General features: G+C 38.9%; 1 protein-coding gene across 1 annotated transcript in view; it reads left to right on the top strand.

Moving 5' to 3' along the window:
- Positions 1 to 19,234, top strand: part of FBXL5 (F-box and leucine rich repeat protein 5) — a 35,855-nt gene that overhangs the window by 2,260 nt on the left and 14,361 nt on the right. The window contains exons 2-6 of the mRNA XM_057426635.1: positions 11,078 to 11,293; positions 13,099 to 13,194; positions 13,980 to 14,163; positions 16,454 to 16,636; positions 17,517 to 17,642. Coding sequence (XP_057282618.1) covers positions 11,078 to 11,293; positions 13,099 to 13,194; positions 13,980 to 14,163; positions 16,454 to 16,636; positions 17,517 to 17,642 — 805 coding nt within the window. The remainder of the gene's footprint in view (positions 1 to 11,077; positions 11,294 to 13,098; positions 13,195 to 13,979; positions 14,164 to 16,453; positions 16,637 to 17,516; positions 17,643 to 19,234) is intronic.

The raw sequence follows: 19,234 nt of genomic DNA, 5'->3' as shown, positions 1-19,234 counted from the left end.
GGCATTTTTGCCCGTGTTGTACATGGTTCATTGGACTTGGATAATAACTAAAATTCTGTTTAGTAAGAAAACCCACAATGTTACCAGATGTGTTGCCTACTCTAAGTATATTAAGTCCTCAGAGACTGTACCCCGCTGTAGGTAGTGGGGTGCTACAGCAGGCAGTCTTTATAGTTGAAATGCTTTTCCTAATGCCTGATGTCATCTTTGCTACAAATAGAGCAGATTCAGTTTTCCTGTCTCCAGTGAACTGCTCTTCATTTTCAGACAGATCTTGTGCCGATTGACAGATTGTAGCTGTATTCTCAGTTTTAGTTACCTGTCTTCTGGCTTGAGCAAGCTGATTCATTCTGCTTCATCACATAGGTCAGGCTTGTTGTATCTCAGTGTACTTGTTGCTTTTGTGAGGGCAAAGCTGCTGTTCTGTAACAATTTAAGCTATCTGACCACCGCTGTTACGACTGCGTGGCTTTCTTGCTCCCATCAGCGCTTGAAGTGACTCACAAAGGCTCACAAAAGCTGGCAAAACCCATTTCCACCCCCTCACCCTCTACCTCCTCTTCCCCCAAGCATGGTGGTTTTTTTGCTGATGTAGTGCTGCCAGAAAGAGCTGGTCAGTTTTGCACTGAAGCCAGTGTGAGACAGAGGGTGGGACTGTGTCAGCCAGAAAATAGATTGGCTTAAGCTACTGTGAAACCTCAGTCTAATTATGTCTGTTTTCCTGAAATCTGTTGTGCAAAATGGGAAACTGCTGGTGTTGAGTAGAGCAGATGCGTTTTGGATGTGTTATTTGTGTTATTCTGCAATCTTTTTTTTTAACAGCAGAATGCTCTCTTTGTGCTTCTCTATAATCCCTTGCGTCTCCGAGGACTGATTCTCAGGTTTCCTTTCATATTTGTCATCCGTCGTCTATCCTGTGTGGAGAAGTGCACGCTTCTACAAGTCAGCATGTCGAAGTCCAGTAGAGACTGTTTCTGTTGTCACATTATGGTCTTGTGTAGCACTTGTATATTACCAGCTTTCCTGCTTTCCAGCTGTGGCTGAAATTATCATATCTGTCATGAGGCATCACAGATTTCAACTGATCATGTGTTGAAAATGCCATTGTGGTTTGGTTGGAAACAGTGGTAGCTGTGGATTGAGAGCACCATTTGCGAGTGCTTGAGCCACCTTGTGATTTCCTGTGGACTGTATTAGTTTGCTCTAAGGCAAAACAGTATCAAAAACCTTCAAGAAAGCATGATCTCTAACATAAATCATCTTCCTCTTAAGTAGTTCAGTTATCAAAAGGAAATCAGATTCTTTCTTCTAAACAAATCTGTACTGGCTGATGGTTACTTCATTAGCTACAAGATCAGGGCTAAAGGAGCAGATGCTGGTCTAGGCATGCACTGCGATTAAGTTTTGGCTGGGCCTTCCCCAGAGACAAGGCAGTTGGTATTGCTCTATGGGATTTCAAACTTCCTGCTGTTTTATGGAGTTACTGAAGCTGAAGAATGTATTTTCAAATCTGGGATTGCCCAGCAAATTCAGTCTGCTTTAGGAAAATGAATAAGAGAAATAATTATGCTTTGAATGCTGTAGTGCAAGTTATCGGTGATTGTTCTCATGGTGTTTTGTCTGCTTCTCAAAAGTAGGGAGAGACTTCATACTGTGACTGGGTGGATCTATCAACTGGCTGTTGCTGGAAGGGTTAATTGTTGATGATATCATCTGTGCTTATCTGGCCCCTTGATGAGCAGCTACTTCATAGGGTGCACTGAACCGAGAGGTGATTCAGTAAACCCAGCTCACTAAGAGGTCAAACAAGCTCCAGAACCAGGTTGACAGTATTGTAGGAGGGAAAAGGGCTAACTGTTGCCCAAATAAACAGCAGCTTGAATGGCTCAGCTTTATTGTGAAACCTTTGGGTGTTTGATCAAAAACAGCTAAGGTCCTCCCCCTGTTTGCCTGACTTCAGTCTTCTGTGATCTTGCCTTTCTGCAGAAGATCTCTGCAGTTATTTTTCATGGTTCAGTAATCACTTTGGCTAGTTATTCCAGGAAATTCAGATCAATTCTGTCATGTTCTGCTGACTAGAATGCACTGAACTTGTATAAATATTTAACGAGTATTTTTCTTTTCTAGTCTGTATTTCTGACTCCTTGTTAAAAATTGCCAGAAATATTTTTCTAATTAATTTCCTCATGAAGACTTGAGCAAAGACATTTAATTTTGCTGTTGTCATCTCTGCCTTTCCTGTTAAATAGTTGACTTAAAGTATCACTTTTCTTCTTTTACATATGTATATATCATGGTTTTCTCTGTTTTTCTGTGTCTTCCTTTGAAATCTAAAAGCTGTTGTGTTCTAATTGCCTGCAATGAAAAGTTAATTTTTATAGGGTTCTTTTCAAAACTTCTGTATAGCTAAGAAGTGTCTCTCAAAGGTTTCTTTTGATAACTTGCATTTCTCTTTAACCTTTATGTCTGTTTCACTATTGTCATTCAGTTGTTTCTTTTCCTTGCAAGCTTTGGCCTCTGCTGAAGAGAATGAATTGTTTTCATGTGTTAAATTTGTGATGTTAGAGTAAGGATATTGCAGATGAACTATTTTAGGATTGAAAAAATACTCCTGTATTAAGTTGAACTGAGCAGAGAATTCTATGGTGATGTTATGATTATACTTTTTTTGTGGCAGCAAGAGTGACAAATCTGAAAAATTAGACAAGTTATCAACATTCTGAATTCATATTTCCAAGTCAAGTATTTTTCAGTTGGTGTCCTTGAGAACAGAATCTGTTCCATGAAGACAAGTCTCTGTTTCTAATCAACAAATGTTAGTAAAGCTTTCTTTTTACTTCTGTGAAATTCCTTCTCAGTATTTTGGTACGCTGCCATTCATATTTCACTGCGTCTTCAAATATGTGTGTGTTGACTTAGAAATGCATAGTGTTTGGTTATTACCAATTAGCATTCTGTAGCATTGAGCACTTGCCTTCACCTACGTTTAGAATGAGTAAACACTACTTTACTATTAGTAAGTTTGCAAATGATGGGCTTCACTATCACTGCAGGCAGAAGATGGAAGGGAATTCCTTCCTCCTGATTAGCATCCAGAGATAGGTGAGCGATTTGCTGTCTGTTCCTCTGACTATTTCAGCAGACACTCTACCAGTAAACTTTCCATCTTAGCTTCTGAATGCTGAATAGTTCAGTAACTTGTTGCTGTACCTATTGGGAAATGACAGCTGTGAATTGATTTTTTTTTTTTTTTCATGCAGAAGAATATGTTGAAGGTGAATCTGGAAGTGACAATGTGCTTCAAATATCTACTTTTTAAAGCAAATGCATTTGAAGTAAAATGCCAAAGGAGATGTGAAGTGTGGGACAGCAGTGGTAAAACATGTTTGGCGTTTAAGTGAAGCTCCCGTGAAGCTCTTCAGACCTGCTTAGCAGTTTGAATCCTTATTTTGAGGACACATCTAGTTCTTGTTGCCATCTCAAACTGTCTAACCATTTATTTATTTGTTTTTTTTTTTTCTAATAAAACACCTATTTTTTTCTTACCTCTCAGATGCTTTGCCCTTTTGTTTCTCTTTTTTACCTTCATAAGAGAAATCTGAGGGTATTCTCATCTGCCTGATACAGTTGCAAGTTTTTTTTTCCAGGTAATTCCTTAGCACGTTTTTTTTTTGCCCTCAAATTGCAGGAAAGAAAGGTTTTCTGTTCACTCTTCACATGTTGCTCTCTATTTTGCCCTCTCTTCCAGCCTGCTCTGGAAAGCAGTGATAGTGTGCCTTTGCCTTTTCTCTGCTTTGAGCAACAACGTGTTCTTTCCTACTCTGTGGCACAAAAGAAAACGGAAGAGAGAAACTGATGCCATCTAAAAAAGCCAGAAACCATAGCTGGTGCGTATCAGTTTGTACAGGTTTTATGCAGCATATCCTAGCATATGCTTTAGCTGATTAAACAGAGTGTGAGCTGTAATTCTTGAGATACTTAGCTTTTTGTTTTTGCAGTTAGTGCCCAAGATGGATTGAGCTGGAGTGATTTTTTTCAAGTGCCCACCTTTTATCGTGTTAGAAAATTGCAGTGACTGGTGCAGAGGGGCAAAGAATTTTGCTGTGTTTGTAGTTTGTGAGGTACTGCACTGGGAAAATGGAGAGGAGCCTTGAGGCTATTTTGCTCTTGGTACTTTAGATATGTCCTGATGGAAAGCCAAAATGCCAGGTCTTAGCAGAAATCTCTGTGAGGATACAAGACAGGAAAGAAGTCTTCTGTGGCATCTAGAATGCATATGAGAAATGCTGTGATACAGATAGCTAATTAACAGCATAATTGCAGGTGTTCATTATGCTTTCATTTGAGGCCCTTTTATTTCATATCCGCACAAGATTTTTCTGTAATGTTTTTTTTTTGGGAGGGTTCATCTCTGTAGACCTTGTGGGAGCCTGTGTCCCTTCATCCCTAGTAGACTTCCACTTGTAGAAAGAAACCTCATGGTGGAGGAGGCTTAGCTGATTTTACCAGTGCTTCCCAAGCCGTGCTTTCTGCTGCAGTCCCCAGGGAGGTCAAACACTGTAACAGTTGCATCACTGAAAATCTTGGTGCAGTCAGTCCTGTGTTTTTATCTCTTTGTCAAAAGCCTTTCATGATTCAAAACCTGATCTATAGGTGCTCATTAGAGAAATTGGCTGTGTATATAGTGCAAGAGAGTGATATGAAAGAGCCTAATAAAAATACAAGAGTTTGTTTCCACCTCCACTGTGTTCTTATGCTTGGCAGTTATCAGCTTGACCTTTAGCCTTTCAAAATATAGAGTACAGGATTTTACCTGCCCTGTTGCTCTTTGAAAAACAAAATAGTTTTGTTTGCCTTAAACTTTGAGTTAATAGTGTTGTTTGGGGTTTTTGTGTGTGCTTTCTAAGGCTATGTCAAGATTTTAGTTTAGTTGCAACCAGCTGACAAGATTACATAGAGGACAGGATTATATAGAGAAGAGGATAGACAGATGGGCATTTGAAAGTTTTGGGTTTCTTGTTGAGTTCTGCCAGATCTTGTCCTGCCTGCCTTATTAATTACTATTACTGTCGATTGACCCACAACCCAGAAAAGCACCCAGGGTAGAAAACCTGTATTACTCCTCTGATTTAAGGCTTCATACATCTGAACAGCTGGAGCGTGAAGTAACTTAGCTGATTCTCTTAGTATTCACCTTATGTACCTCTCCATAACGAGTAAGCAAAGGAACAAGTGACACTGAAAAGTGGTTTCTGTGGTTTTTTTTTTGTTGTGTGTTTTTTTTTTTTTTTTTTTTGCCAGGCTACGTCAGCACTGTGATTATTCTTGGGGACCATATAAATTGAAATTCTTGTGCATTACTAAATGGGGCACTGCATGTAACTGGGTGTCGCTGAGGGCTGTCAGACTGGTGCGCTGACCAAGTGAGAAATGAACCCACTTGAAAAGGCACAACTTCTTCTAGGATCAGTGCACTAAACACGTTCGTTGTGTAGCTGCATGGTTTTGAGAGGGTATTCCAGGGAAGTGGTAGGGGTGTACAGCTGGAAGCAGGGGCAGGACAGCTGTTTCTGTCTGTTTCCTCCTCCACCCCCTAATTTACAGCAGATTAATGTGAAACCGCATGCTCTTGGTGTTGACACAAGCACACCTTATGGTCTTTGTCCCTCAGTTTTCTTGCTCATAAAATTGTGATAATAACTCTGCAGAGTTCCAAGTTCCTGTCCTTTGAATTATAGTGCTATTGCGTATGTGAAGTGATATTACCTAAAAATGTAAGAGGGAGAAGTTGTAGCTGACTAGTAATCCATGCTGCCTTTTTTCTTAGTTCTTCCTGGTGCTGTTGTAGTCTAAAAATGTTAGGTTTGAGGTTTTTTAATGAAAGTGGTCTGCCAGCTCTATAATGAAAAAGATTTTACTATTTTACTAATGAGTTTAACATCTGCTGAGTTAACTAGTGGTGGAAGTCTAGTCTGCACTGATCATTAGGAATACTGTATTGCACCTCCAGTGGCAGTTGGCTTCTTGTATAGGTCTTAATGAGCACAGTTGTTACCCATAAAAAGCAGAATCTCTAGGAATGACCTGTATGTGTGATACATGAAAAAGAAAAGTTGCCTTCATGTTTTTTTAAGATTAGTGGTTGCTCAGAAGTTACAGGTGCTTATAGGGAAAACTTCAATTGAAATGAAGCAGTTTGGGGATTTGTATCCTCTTTAAAATTCTTCAAGTATTCCATTTTAAATTTGTGAAATCTTTGGGCACAGTGGAAAAATAAGTCTTCCTTTTCCTGTTCTCTTTCCTTACATTTTTGTTGTTTTCCAGCTTGCAGTTGGGAATATAGAGATAATTTGTAGCTGGGAAAGTTAGTACACAGCATAGAGTTTGCTTACTGCTGGGCTAGTCTGATAAGAGCAGAAAACTTTTTCCTTATTTCTGTTTGCTACTTTCTCCTTGCCAGCTAATACTATGCTTGGATATTTTTAAGGAAGAAGCAAACCTTTTCCACTCATTAAATGTATTTTTGGCATAAATACTAGGAAATAACTGTTTCAATTTACTCACTATAAGCTAACACTTTAGGAAAATTGTTTTCTTCTAAGAAGACATTTTTCGGTATTGGCAAATACGTAAAATACTTCTAGAAACCAAGTAAATACTGTGTTTTGCTCAGTGATTTAATTACCAGTCTTGAGCTTTATTATTTATTCACAACATTGTGGATAGAAATATCTGTCTTCATCTGACAGAAAGTTTCACTTTTAATGAAAGTACTAAAGCCACATAGAGATGAGAGTTAAATGTAGATTTATCTTCACTTGAGTGTCATGAACATGAAGCAGTGTATGAATAGCAATTTTTGTGAATCTTGCCAGTCTTGTCATTTTGCTCTCAGAGCACAAAACTGAAATAATAGCTTACAGTAAGGCAGGATGTTTGTTTGCCATATCTCTGTACATTCATCTTGACCATGTTAATGGCTCTGTTGTAGTCCAGCAGAGCTGGACACTCACCTCGAGCTGCTTTATGACTGCCAGAGCTACACAGGTTTTTCAAGCATAGCTATTCTTTAATTGCATAATTTTAGATTTAAAAAAGATGTACATCAAGTGATTTCTTCATTGAGTTACTTTTTTTTTTCCTGCAAAGGAAGAATGGAATTACCTGATCTTGAATCAATGGTAGAAAACTTCTAAGATTTACTTCCTAATAATCTTAATCCTAGTTTACATTGCTTTCAGTTCTGAGGGAAAAAAAACCCAACACAATATTTCTGATTTTTATTTCAGTCTTGAATTGTAAGTATTGTGTGCTGCAGCCTCTCTACATTGACCAGTTAAGTATGAAGAACTTTAGAACAGCACCCTTCAGTTAGCCTATCTGCTTGTCATGGTGTTAATTGGAATAGATTTGGTATGTTTTGTGACCCTGTGCTTTACTTCACTGCTGGCACCACAGTGGCCCTGGGATTATTGATGTGCCTCCCCCAGTTTACTTGAAATAAAGTTGATGTGTGTGGTTTTTGGTTGGTTGTTTGGTTTTGTTTTTTTTTTATTAATAATAAATAATACTGAATTTAACAGCTCCTGGATACTTCTGGAGTATGCTGGCATCAGCCAAAGATCTCTGAAGTGTTTCTGATAGAATTTGACTGTTGTTTGGCCTGTTGCTCAAGTAGTTTGGATTATGTACAATCTTAAATTTCATGAGGCTTGTGGAGACACCAGGCCTCTTCTGTTTGTGGGACCACTCATCAACTGGAGTTTGCATTCCAAACACAAAACCGATTGCGCTGTAACTTACAATTTTTTAAATATGATACCTTCAAAAGTCCAGAAATGTCCCGGGTATCTTTAACACCCCTTAGATAATTGGTTTAATGCAGTGTGTTTTAAGCCTACTAGGGGAGCACACATCCGCTGTGCTTTATATTTTTTTCCGGTCAGCCAATATTCTTGATACAGTCCATTTCCTCTGCCTTGCTGCTCTCCTAGGATTCTCTGCCTGAGTTTGGGGGATGGTGGTTTTCTTTTTGCACTGCTAAACCCCTACACTAGTTTTTGTTGTGAAGAGCTGGTGAAAGTGGACCTCAGAGTGGAGCAGCTGCTGTCTGTTAATAGTCTTGGTCCCCTGTCATAAGACTTCATCAGTCCTGGTAATGAAATTACAGATATGACCAAGTGGCTTTGTTGCTAGGCTACCTGTCCTCTGAAAAAACACTTTTTCTCAGCTTTGGCTGACATTTTTAATGCACCAATTTCTGATTCAAGTACAGTCATTAAATTTCAGTATCCTCTCCATAGTTCCTAATGTCTTGCATATTTGCTGGAAACCCCAGTAGGAGAGGTGTATATGCAAGCGTTGCATATCATAGTGGCTTCTAGAACAATACATTTATAACAGGAATTCTTAAATTGCATGCACAAATGAATTCTTTATTTATTCTAGATTTGTGGATGGTAATAGGTTTAACAAGTTTCTGAGTCTTGAGAAGACTTCAGGTCAGGAGGATGAGAAGCTGTTATTTTGTATCAGAACCAGTCTATTTATTTACGTATTTGTTTTTAAACCTAACAGCAAAACACAATAGTTTTGTATAATCTTCCTCTTGCAGACTTCAGCAGCTTTGTTTATGTTTTTATGTCAATCAGAATGTCAATTTGGGAGCGGATGGGATTCCTGGGGAAAAGGGTTTTTGGGGAATGACTTCAGGTATTGTAGATTCTTATGGGTAGAATGAGCAATTTTGAGATGATCCTTGATCAAGAGAAATGCTACATTAGAAACCAGACTTCACCCTTACTGTGGTCTGAACTGCAAGCAGCTGGAGGTGAGGAGCTATATTGAAAAGGTTTTTTTACAGTTATCTTCTGGGCCTGTTCAGACTTCTGCTTTTCAGTGTGGGAAGTCTAGCCTTTAGTTTCATCTAGAACTGCTCTGTGTATTGCAGTCTTGGAGCTTAGCATAGGATAGAAATGGTCTTCAGAGCCAAGTTCTTTTCCCATTTGTGATCAGTGCATTAAGAATGCATGCCTCCAATCCTAACACAGTGCATCGCAAATGCAGGAATTTTTCCTGGCCTGACAGTAGTTGGTCTAAAGGAGGAAAAACCAAAGAACACAGCGCTTAGCGTTGTCCAGTTTTCTACCTCCACTGAGGCTAAGTAAATTTGTTTTCCCATTATAACAGTCATTTTGCTCCTATGTACAACATGTAATGTATAGTATGCATAGCTGACATGGGGTTGCATAAGGGCTTGGCAGATGTCCAGAGTGTTTTGGCTGCATTGCTAGTGGCTTCCAGGAAGTGGCAATGCAGTGCAAGGACAAATAAGTACATTTGTTGGGTTGTTTTTAAATTATAGAAGTTTTAGATATCTCGATTTATGGTTGGTTTTGATGTATGCAAGTAATATGCATGAATATGTGTGTCTCAGATTCCCCTTTCTAGTAAATTCCTTTGATTCCAGAGTCTTTGTAAACTAAACCACTTCTGAATATTTTAGTGGCTTGTCTTTTGAATTTAATTGATCTATTTGTATTTTTAGAATGTTTGCTCTTGTATCCTGCCATAAGCTATGGTTCTTGAAGCTGCATGTGGAATAAAATATAGGAATGGAAAAAGTACTGGCTTTCTACATTTACCAGAGGAAAATGCAGTTTTAAAATGCACTGTTGCTAGTGGTGACTGTATGTATGTCAAAATGGCACTATTGTGGTACCTAGAACTTTGTGCTGTCTTAATTTGTAGGTTCTCGGTCCATTGGAAACCTGTTCCAACAGTTAGTATAGTTTGTATTCACTTGGTAGGACTTGGCATTCCTTGTGGATAATAGATCCTAAAAGGCAGGTACAGGGGCCTATCGTAACAGCTTCCTAGTACAGACTGCAGTGTAGCTCTGGGAAGGTGGCTAAACTAAACCTTTCAGTTACCCAGCAGGCTGGGGAGATTAAATTGATTTCTGTCAGGAAATCTTTCTCCATTTGTTTATTTCAAGGTGGGTTTATGTTGCTTAAATATGACCTTGATTTTAATGGCTTCTTAAAGCTAATGCCCTGACTGCATTGTTCTCTCAAGGTTGATCTTCCTTTAAGAATCTGTCATATCACTTTCCTGTTTTCTTAAGCTCTGTTTATTCTTGTGGAATGAGACAGTTGCCTTCAGAATTTGTGTGATTAAATGTTGCACGATGCAATGAAAAACATGTATTATTGTATATATTGTGCTTTGTTAAACTTCTGTAGTTACATTAGTTCTTTGTAATATTTCTATAATTATAGCTTCATCTTTTTCTTCAGAGCCTGTGATTGGAAATGCAGTTACATAGTTGGCACTGGAAATGAGAATAGTGAAATTAAATCCCTTGGTTTACTTAAACCTCATTCATAAAGCACAAAGTTGTAGAAGACTGTTCTGTTAACTTATTTTGGAGAGTTAACAGAATTGGAGCGTGACTGGCTTACTGTTTTACTGACCTGCAAGAGGAAATATACCTATGAAATGACCATGCACGACTTTTAGAAAGTTTTAAAATAAGTTTGAGGGGTTTATATAGAATTTGTCAGTCCCTGATAATAAAAAAATCAATGGCAGTCATAAAGGTTAAAATAATTACAAATTCTGTGAATAATTTCAAAGGTCATATTTGTAGAGATATTTTGTAAATGTTAAACTGTAGCATTCAAATGGCAGTATTAAGTGAGCCCGCTTCTGGATGAAGTTGTATGAAATTATATTTTAATGCACCAACTACGTAAATTACAGGAAGGTCATTATTCTAATAGAAGACTAGTGTGCGTTTTCCTATTTATGCCCTTGACTGTCTGATTTTTACCTGTTTTAACTTGAAGATTGAAATTTAAAAGCATTTATTGCTTGTAATTTTTGATGTCTTTGAAATGAGTTGATCAAATTGCAAATTTTTTTTTTTGGTCACTTTTCTGTATAAAACTGAAGGTTTTCAGCTTTTATAAGTAATGGGAGCAGTGAATAATGGGAGCTAATACCTGTTATAAGGATTTAGCCTGACCTTGATGTGATTTGCATTGATGTATTTATGAGCTTTTCTCTCTTCTAGCTTTCCAAGACCAACTTCTCCAACAACAATGATTTTCGGGCTCTTCTGCAATCTCTTTATGCCACATTCAAGGAATTTAAAATGCATGAGCAGATTGAAAATGAGTGTATCATTGGTTTACTTCAGCAACGTAGCCGGACAGTGTACAATGTACACTCGGACAACAAACTCTCAGAGATGCTTAGCCTCTTTGAGAAAGGGTTAAAGAATGTAAAGGTAAGTAGACTATAAGAAGGACTTGTGTCCTAAGGAGAACATGCTGTGATTATTTCTTACTTCTCAGCTTTCCTGAATACCCTCTGAAAGTGAAGAGGAAGAAGCAGCATTTGTGGTTTCTTCATGCAGTACTGAAGTCTTTCCAGTCAGAAGCACAAATTCTTTTGCCATTCATGTCAGTGCTAAATTTCTAGTAAAAATTCTTCCCAGAGGTGTATTGTGTGACAGCAGTCTGCTGCTGCATAGTTGGAGGTGATTTGGAGAGACAACATGGAAGTCTCAAATACAAAGGCTGCTAATTGGTCAAAACAGTTTCTGACTGTAGAAATAATGTTTTTAATTAATTTGCTAGGAAACCCTGAGAATCTGTTTTTGTGGCATGCAGCATTGTAATGTCACAAACGGAGATGATTACCACAGTTAAAAACATGAAAAGGGCAAAAGCAGCGCATTGTTTTATTCTGTTAGTGAGTCATGTACTCCTTCCAGTAATCTGTTGCTCAGTAATGTTGTTATTGTTCCAGTCCTCAAGATACTCTAAATGTTATTTCTCCAGATGGCTTTTTAACAACTTGAAGTTGTTAAATTCTTCTCCAATAGAATCCTACTTGAATTCTGCTGTATCTTTCCTTTGGGGAACCCAACTCAACTTCTCCTTCCCACACTCTAAGAACTATGGTCTCAAGTAATAATTTAACATCCCGTATTATATGTCTAGTACATGTAGTCCATGTTTTCAGTAATAAAAATATTAACTGTGCAGTCAACTGATTCCTTTTGACCTGAGCATCCTGCAGATAGGTTTGTGGGTTTTTTTTCTTTTCTCCCTGTGCATTATCAAGCCTTAAAATGTGTCTTGTTTTCATTAATGAATTGGAAAATGAAGGGAAGTAAACGAGAGGGGAAATCTAACACTTGGCTTTGTGTTACACCTTCTCTGATAGGGTGCTAGTATTATTCTGTTACTTAAGTGTGGAAAACCAGATTACTCTTAACTCTGTTTAGATATGCTAACTAACTTTTTTTGAGAGTGTGGTTCATTTAACCTGATGGCTTAAGCTTTTTTGTTTTCTGTAACAGTCAGGGTTTCTTGATGTTGTAGAAATTTGACAAGAAAAACTTACAACATTTACTGTAAGAGCTGTGAGGAACTTCAGTGTGTTGCAATTACTGGGCAGACTTAAGAACCAGCTTCTTACTGCTGGTACAGAGCACAGGCTTAACAAATTAATATAGAGGTTGGTCTAACTTCAACATTTAAAAGTCAGTTATATCTTTATTTAAGAGTTCTTTCAGTTTCCAAAGTAAATGTCTACAGAGCCTGTCTGTGAATTCTGATTGTAATTTGGAAGCTAGAAGTATAGAATAAGTAGTGTAAATGTATGCAGCTAAAACTGAAGTGGAATTGCTGCATCATCAAGTAATTCTTCTGCAAAACATACAAATACTTAGATTAGTCTGTTATTACTTTGAACTTCAGGTGAGACTGTAGATCGGCAGACTTCAGTCTTTGCTCCAAAGTAAAACTGCGATTAGACAAGTTAATTCATATCTGCTAACAAAATAAATTGGAGCCAGGGAGGAAGGGAATACTTTGTTCTGTGCAGTATCAGCCTGGTACAGACTGTCAGCTTGTCGGGAAACTTCGTTAGTGTACGCATTCTAACTGTAAAATAAAGCAAACATGTTGCATGCATGGGGGAGACATAATGGGCCTCCCTTTGAAATGCTGGTTGATTTAACAGTTCAATCTTTGAATGAAAGGTCAAGATCAGGTAACAGTTAAATCTTTGCTTTCTTCTCAGAATGAGTATGAACAGCTGAACTATGCGAAACAGCTGAAGGAGAGGTTGGAAGCCTTTACCAGGGATTTCCTTCCTCATATGAAAGAGGAAGAAGAGGTAGGTAAAAATTTTCCTCAAATATTATGTTTATCTCCTTTAGGGTCAGCAATGACTGAATAGAGACAAAAGGGCTTAGAGGTTCAGTGTTGTTTTTATTTATGCCAGTTTGCATTCAGAACTGTGATGTCACTGTTCTGTTCTCTGACTGCAAAGTGACATGTTCTCAGACAGTGAATAAATTGAAAATTTATGATAAAATTCTAGTCCTTTAAAAAATTGATAATTAAAGTCCACTGGGGTTGGGATTTGTTGGAGCAGGTAATTATTTAAGGGGATGTCTAGTAAAACATAAAGGAAGGAGAAGTCATGTAAACCAGTGCTTCATGACTCAAACTGACACTCCCAGACAGCCTCTGACCTATATTTGAAATATAGACTAGTACTGCCAGTCTGATGATTTATGGGTATCCAAAAACTGGGAAGCATCTTCTGGTGAGAGTAAATCTTCCGAAGTCTGTCCAAGAGAAATATTTTCTCATGTTTTAATTCCTTGCCACTTTGCCTTCCATGTGAGTACTTTAAGTTATATTGTTAAAGTAACTTTAATCACTTCCCTTTTGTGCTGGGGAGAACAGTTAAGCAACTTGCCTGAGACTAACCAGTGATCCACTGGCAAGCAGAGGGCTGGAACTCAAAACTTCCACGATCTTGTCTTTGAGTTCGCTTAGTGTATGACATGTTTTACTTGGAGAGTATCTGAAAGAGGAAATTCTATGTTGGTAGGTCTGTGTAGCATTATTGACTTTCTCCATAAGCATCAGACTTCTTTTCCTTTGCTTTAGGTTTTTCAGCCAATGTTGATGGAATACTTTACTTACGAAGAATTGAAAGATATTAAGAAGAAAGTAATTGCACAGCACTGCTCACAGAAAGAGGCTGCAGAATTCAGAGGTCTTAATAAGTGGAATCAAGCAGAAGAGCTTCAGAAGGTCTTTAAGTATTCTGTGGATGAGAAGGCAGATCAAGGTGAAGCATCTGATTAAAGTAGTTTTCAGACTGCAGTTTTTATCTCAAAAGCCACACCAGTATCTTACCTAAAGTTACATACAGGCAGATAAAATAGTTTTTATAAAATGGGAGTTTCTTCAAACCAGTTTTGAAACTTCAGAAACTTTACTGTTTGATACAAGCTTCTTTGCAGGTCATAATGTAGATAATACTTCACTGTTTACCTGTTTTTCCACGTTCTTCCTCCCCTTCCATGGTAATATTTGATGTAACAGGCAAAAAATGATAATTCTAATTTCATGCTTCTATTGAAATGATATTTTTTTTATTTGCAGACTCTGCATTTAAGTCTTGGTTTTCAGGACTGCTTTGTAAGCTTTTGTTTTGATGGCTTAATAACATGGAATAGTTAATCAACTGACAGTATTTCAAATGAAAAGCAACTCGCCTTACCTAACTCCACTGCCTAACTTCTCTGGGCCTCTCAGGAATCAGAAGGGAAAAAAACTGTGTGTGGAGAGTAATGCAAGGGAATAAATCTGCAGCATGTTAGTAGGTCAGATGAAACCTGCACTCTTAGAGTAGGTATTTAATTCGCGTTCATCTGTAACTACCTTTCTTGATGAAACTTAGAATAAATGGATAACTACTGAAGTGCACTGTCAGGCTTGTTTTATGACAGTTGAAGCAGCCAAAGTTGTCTGTATTTACAGTTTTTACTTAACTAACAGAGAACAGATGATGCCCCAAAGAGTGGGAATTAATGTACTGAAAGTGTAATACAGGGGTGTGAAACTGATAACAGAGCAAGCCCTCATAAACTGACTGTGGTGTCATAAGATGTGGTGCTCTCATTAGAAAAACTACTCTGTAATGAGATTTATTTATTTATTTATTTATTTAAAATGAAACTTTACTTCTCTGAACTACTGAACTGGTCATTTTCTGCCCTCCAGGTGAAGCCTTCAGAAAAGATCATGATCCATGGTGTGAAATACTATTGAGTCTGAGCAGATGAAGTGACAGAAGTAGCCTTATGGCATAACTTGCTGTTAAGTCGAGCTGGAATAGCAGTTTGGGACAGTAGTAATTCTGCAATGGTTGTGTTCTAGTCTTTAGGGAGAGGGAAGTATGTGTCCTGCATTCATTTTTTTTTAAATAGAAGAAAAATAACACTGTTTGCAGTCCAGTGCAGTTTTACCTGCATTCTACTGTGAAATTCTCTGTAGTTTACTTGCAACAACTTGCCAGGTGCAAATAACTATATTGATTAATCAGGTGAAACTCTTAATTATATTTTTTGAAGTAGCAGTAGGCTGTCACAGGTAAAGTTTACCTTGTGCTCACTTCTGAAGCTTCTGTGCAAAAAACACCCTGATGCTTGTCTCACTGTGAAGCCTATGTACTTTGTGTCGTAAGCTGAAAAGCAGATCCCTACTAATTTGTAAAACCTGCTCTAAGGACTCCTGAAAACTATTTTAGGGATATTTTTTTTTTCTTCAAGTCAGTTGTCCTTAAAACATTAAAAATCTTCAAACAGCAAAACCCACATTAACCAAAGCTCTGAATTTGTAATTTCATGTAGTTTCCAGCTCTCGCTGTACTATTGCAAAAGGGAGAGCTATTGGAGATAGTTCCTGCTGCTGTCCATTGAAGTGGTCCCATTTTAGTCTCTAACCTAATATTTAGCATCACTTTCCAACCTGAATGGCTCATCACCATTCAGAAGTTAAAATTAATTGTCTATGCCAGTAGTTAGTTAGAAATAAAATGTGAGGCAGCTGCAAAGAGTGAAGTGCGGACTTCCTGCTGTGTCCTGATCAAGAGCTTGAGTGCTTTCAGTGAGAGTGGTCCCAGCTGGTAGATTCTGCATGTTCGCACTGCTTCCTGGGAATGTGGCAAAGCAGGTATAGATTTCATCAGTGACAGAAAGCAGTTATATTTTTAAGCATTTCATTTTTAGCAGATACTGCTTTCATCTCACTGTGATTGGGTAGCAGCAGTTCACGTTTTTCCAGGGGCGTTTTTGGACCTCTGGAAGGTCAGGGTTGGAAGAAACTTTCCAGTTGAGAAAATGGCACACAGAAAACTGAGTTGATCTTTTTGCTTGTTTAAGGTGTGACTACAGTGAAAGCTTTTTAAAGCCAAAGCCATACCTATTTTTTCTCAACTCTTTTGCCAGGCAGTAGTTTGACATTTTTTTCAGACACTTTTTTTTTCATTTGCCCTTGTCAAAATGTGAGTTCCACTACTATTATTTAAAACTGTGAGGCTGTGCTTCAATTAACACATGCTTTCTGTATTTCAGAAACCGAAGTAACAGGGCATACCACAAATATTACTAATCTTCCTCCTGAAGTAATGCTGACCATTTTCAGTTACCTTAACCCCCAAGAATTATGTCAGTGTAGTCAAGTAAGCACTGAATGGTCACAGCTGGCTAAAACTGGATCTCTCTGGAAGCATCTTTACCCTGTTCGCTGGGCCAGAGGTAAGTTAAATTTAATTTAACTCGGAATTTCTGAGTCTGTGAAAGAATGTTTTAATATAGGCCATCATGTATAGTGAACATGACAACTGAGCATGCTCGAAGGATGTGCACCCTTCTGTCAAGGATGATAGTGCCCAGAAACTTGGTTAAATGTTAAATACACAAAAACATACTTCCATCTTGTAGAATTAAGAAACTAATTAAACTAATTAATCAATTAAAAAGCGATCCTGGTTGTAACTCCTGAGTAACTTTTGTATACTAACCGTTGATTAGTTTTGCTGAGGTTTGTTTGCTTGTATGAAGGCTAACAAGTATATTCACTAATTCAACATCTTAATTATGATTTAAGAATCTGAGGGGTTTAAGTTATAAATGGTGCTGTTACACCTGTATCAGTAAAATTTTTATTTCATTAATTTAGTAGGTAGAAATAAGATACATAGCTGCAGATTAGAAGTTTAAAACAAATGGAGCTAACACTTCCCTACCATCAATTTTTAATTTGCATGTTCAAACTTCAAAGAAAACTGCATGAACATTAATTTTAGTATTTTTTCTTCAGATATATTGCTTCAATAACTATTGCTGCGGTAAGGGCTAAGTGGTAGCTTTTGTTCCTCAAACTCTCCTGTGAAGTAAAATATCCTGTTGAGAAGTGTAATCTTTGCAGAAATACCTGTTCAAATACAAACCAATCTGTATTCCAGGAGGCCAGTTACAAGTCATCAGTGTATATTTGTAGCTTTAAATATTTCTACTATCCCATATTGATGCATTAAACAATGGAATATGGCATTGCTGTTTTCTGCACTGATGAGAACTTTGTCTTAACTTTTTTTCTCCCCCCTTCTTTTCTGGGGTACTTGGGGGCGAGCAGGTGATTGGTATAGTGGTCCTGCAGCAGATCTTGAGATGGAGCCTGATGAGGAATGGGTGAAAAATAGAAAAGATGAATGTCGTGCTTTCCAGGAATGGGATGAAGATGCTGACATAGATGAATCTGGTAGGTAAATTCTGATTTTTTTTTTTTTTTTTTTTTTTCCCCACACAGTTTCACACAGTATGCTAGAGATTGGAAGGGACCTCGAAAGATCATCTAGTCCAATCCCCCTGCTGGAGCAGGAACACCTAGATAATGTTACACAGGAATGTGTCCAGGCGGGTTTTGAATGTCTCCAGGGAAGGAGACTCCACAGCCTCCCTGGGCAGCCTGTTCCAGTGTTCCGTCACCCTCACTGAGAAGTTTCTTCTCAAGTTTAAGTGGAACCTCTTGTGTTCCAGTTTGTACCCATTACCCCTTGTCCTATCATTGTTTGCCACTGAGTAGAGCCTGGCTCCATCCTCGTGACACTCCCCCTTTCTATATTTATATACGCTAATAAGGTCACCCCTCAGTCTCCTCTTCTCTAGAGACCCAGCTCCCTCAGTCTTTCCTCATAAGGGAGATGCTCCACTCCCTTAATCATCTTCGTTGCCCTGCGCTGGACTCTCTCCAGCAGCTCCCTGTCCTTCTTGAGCTGAGGGGCCCAGAACTGGACACAATATTCCAGATGCGGTCTCACCAGGGCAGAGTAGAGGGAAGGAGGACCTCTCTCGACCTACTAACCACCCCCCTTCTAATTCACCCCAGGATGCCATTGGCCTTCTTGGCCACAAGGCCACAGTGTTGGCTCATGGTCATCCTGTCGTCCACTAGGACCCCCAGGTCCCTCTCCCCTGCACTGCTCTCTAACAGGTCGTTCCCCAACCTATACTGGAACCTGGGGTTGTTCCTGCCCAGGTGCAGGACTCTACACTTTCCCTTGTTATATTTCATCAAGTTATTCCCTGCCCAACTCTCCAGCCTGTCCAGGTCTCGCTGGATGGCAGCACAGCCTTCTGGCGTGTCAGCCACTCCTCCCAGCTTAGTGTCATCAGCAAACTTGCTGATAGTACACTCAATTCCCTCATCTAAATCGTTGATGAATATATTAAATAATACTGGTCCCAGTACTGACCCTTGAGGCACTCCACTAGTTACAGGCCTCCAACTAGACTCCGCCCCATAGACTACAACTCTCTGGCTTCTCTCCTTCAGCCAGTTCACAGTCCACCTCACTACCTGATCATCCAGACCACACTTCCTCAATTTAGCTGTGAGGGTGCTGTGGGAGACTGCGTCAAATGCTTTGCTGAAGTCAAGGTAGACCACATCCACCGCTCTGCCATCATCCATCCACTGTGTTATTTCCTCATAAAAGGCTAAGAGATTGGTCAAGCATGATTTCCCCTTGGTGAAGCCATGTTGACTGCCCCTCATAACCCTCTTATCCTTGATATGCCTTAAGATGGCACCAAGGATAAGGTGTTCCATCACTTTCCCAGGGATGGAGGTGAGGCTGACTGGTCTATAGTTACCCAGGTCCTCCTTCTTGCCCTTTTTGAAGACTGGAGTGACATTTGCTTTCCTCCAGTCCTCAGGCACCTCTCCCGTTTCCCAAGACTTGGTAAAGATGATGGAGAGCAGTCTAGCAATGACTTCCGCCAGTTCCCTCAGCACCCGCGGGTGCACCCCATCTGGACCCGTGGATTTATGGATGTCCAGATTGCTCAACT

This window comes from Pezoporus wallicus, unplaced genomic scaffold, assembly GCF_028554395.1.
Source record: "Pezoporus wallicus isolate ANWC-B61680 ecotype Strahan unplaced genomic scaffold, APGP_CSIRO_Pwel_v1 scaffold_13239, whole genome shotgun sequence".
NCBI lineage: Eukaryota > Metazoa > Chordata > Aves > Psittaciformes > Psittacidae > Pezoporus > Pezoporus wallicus.
The sequence above is the reverse complement of the archived record's forward strand: the minus strand, read 5'-3'. Positions and strand labels throughout refer to the sequence as shown.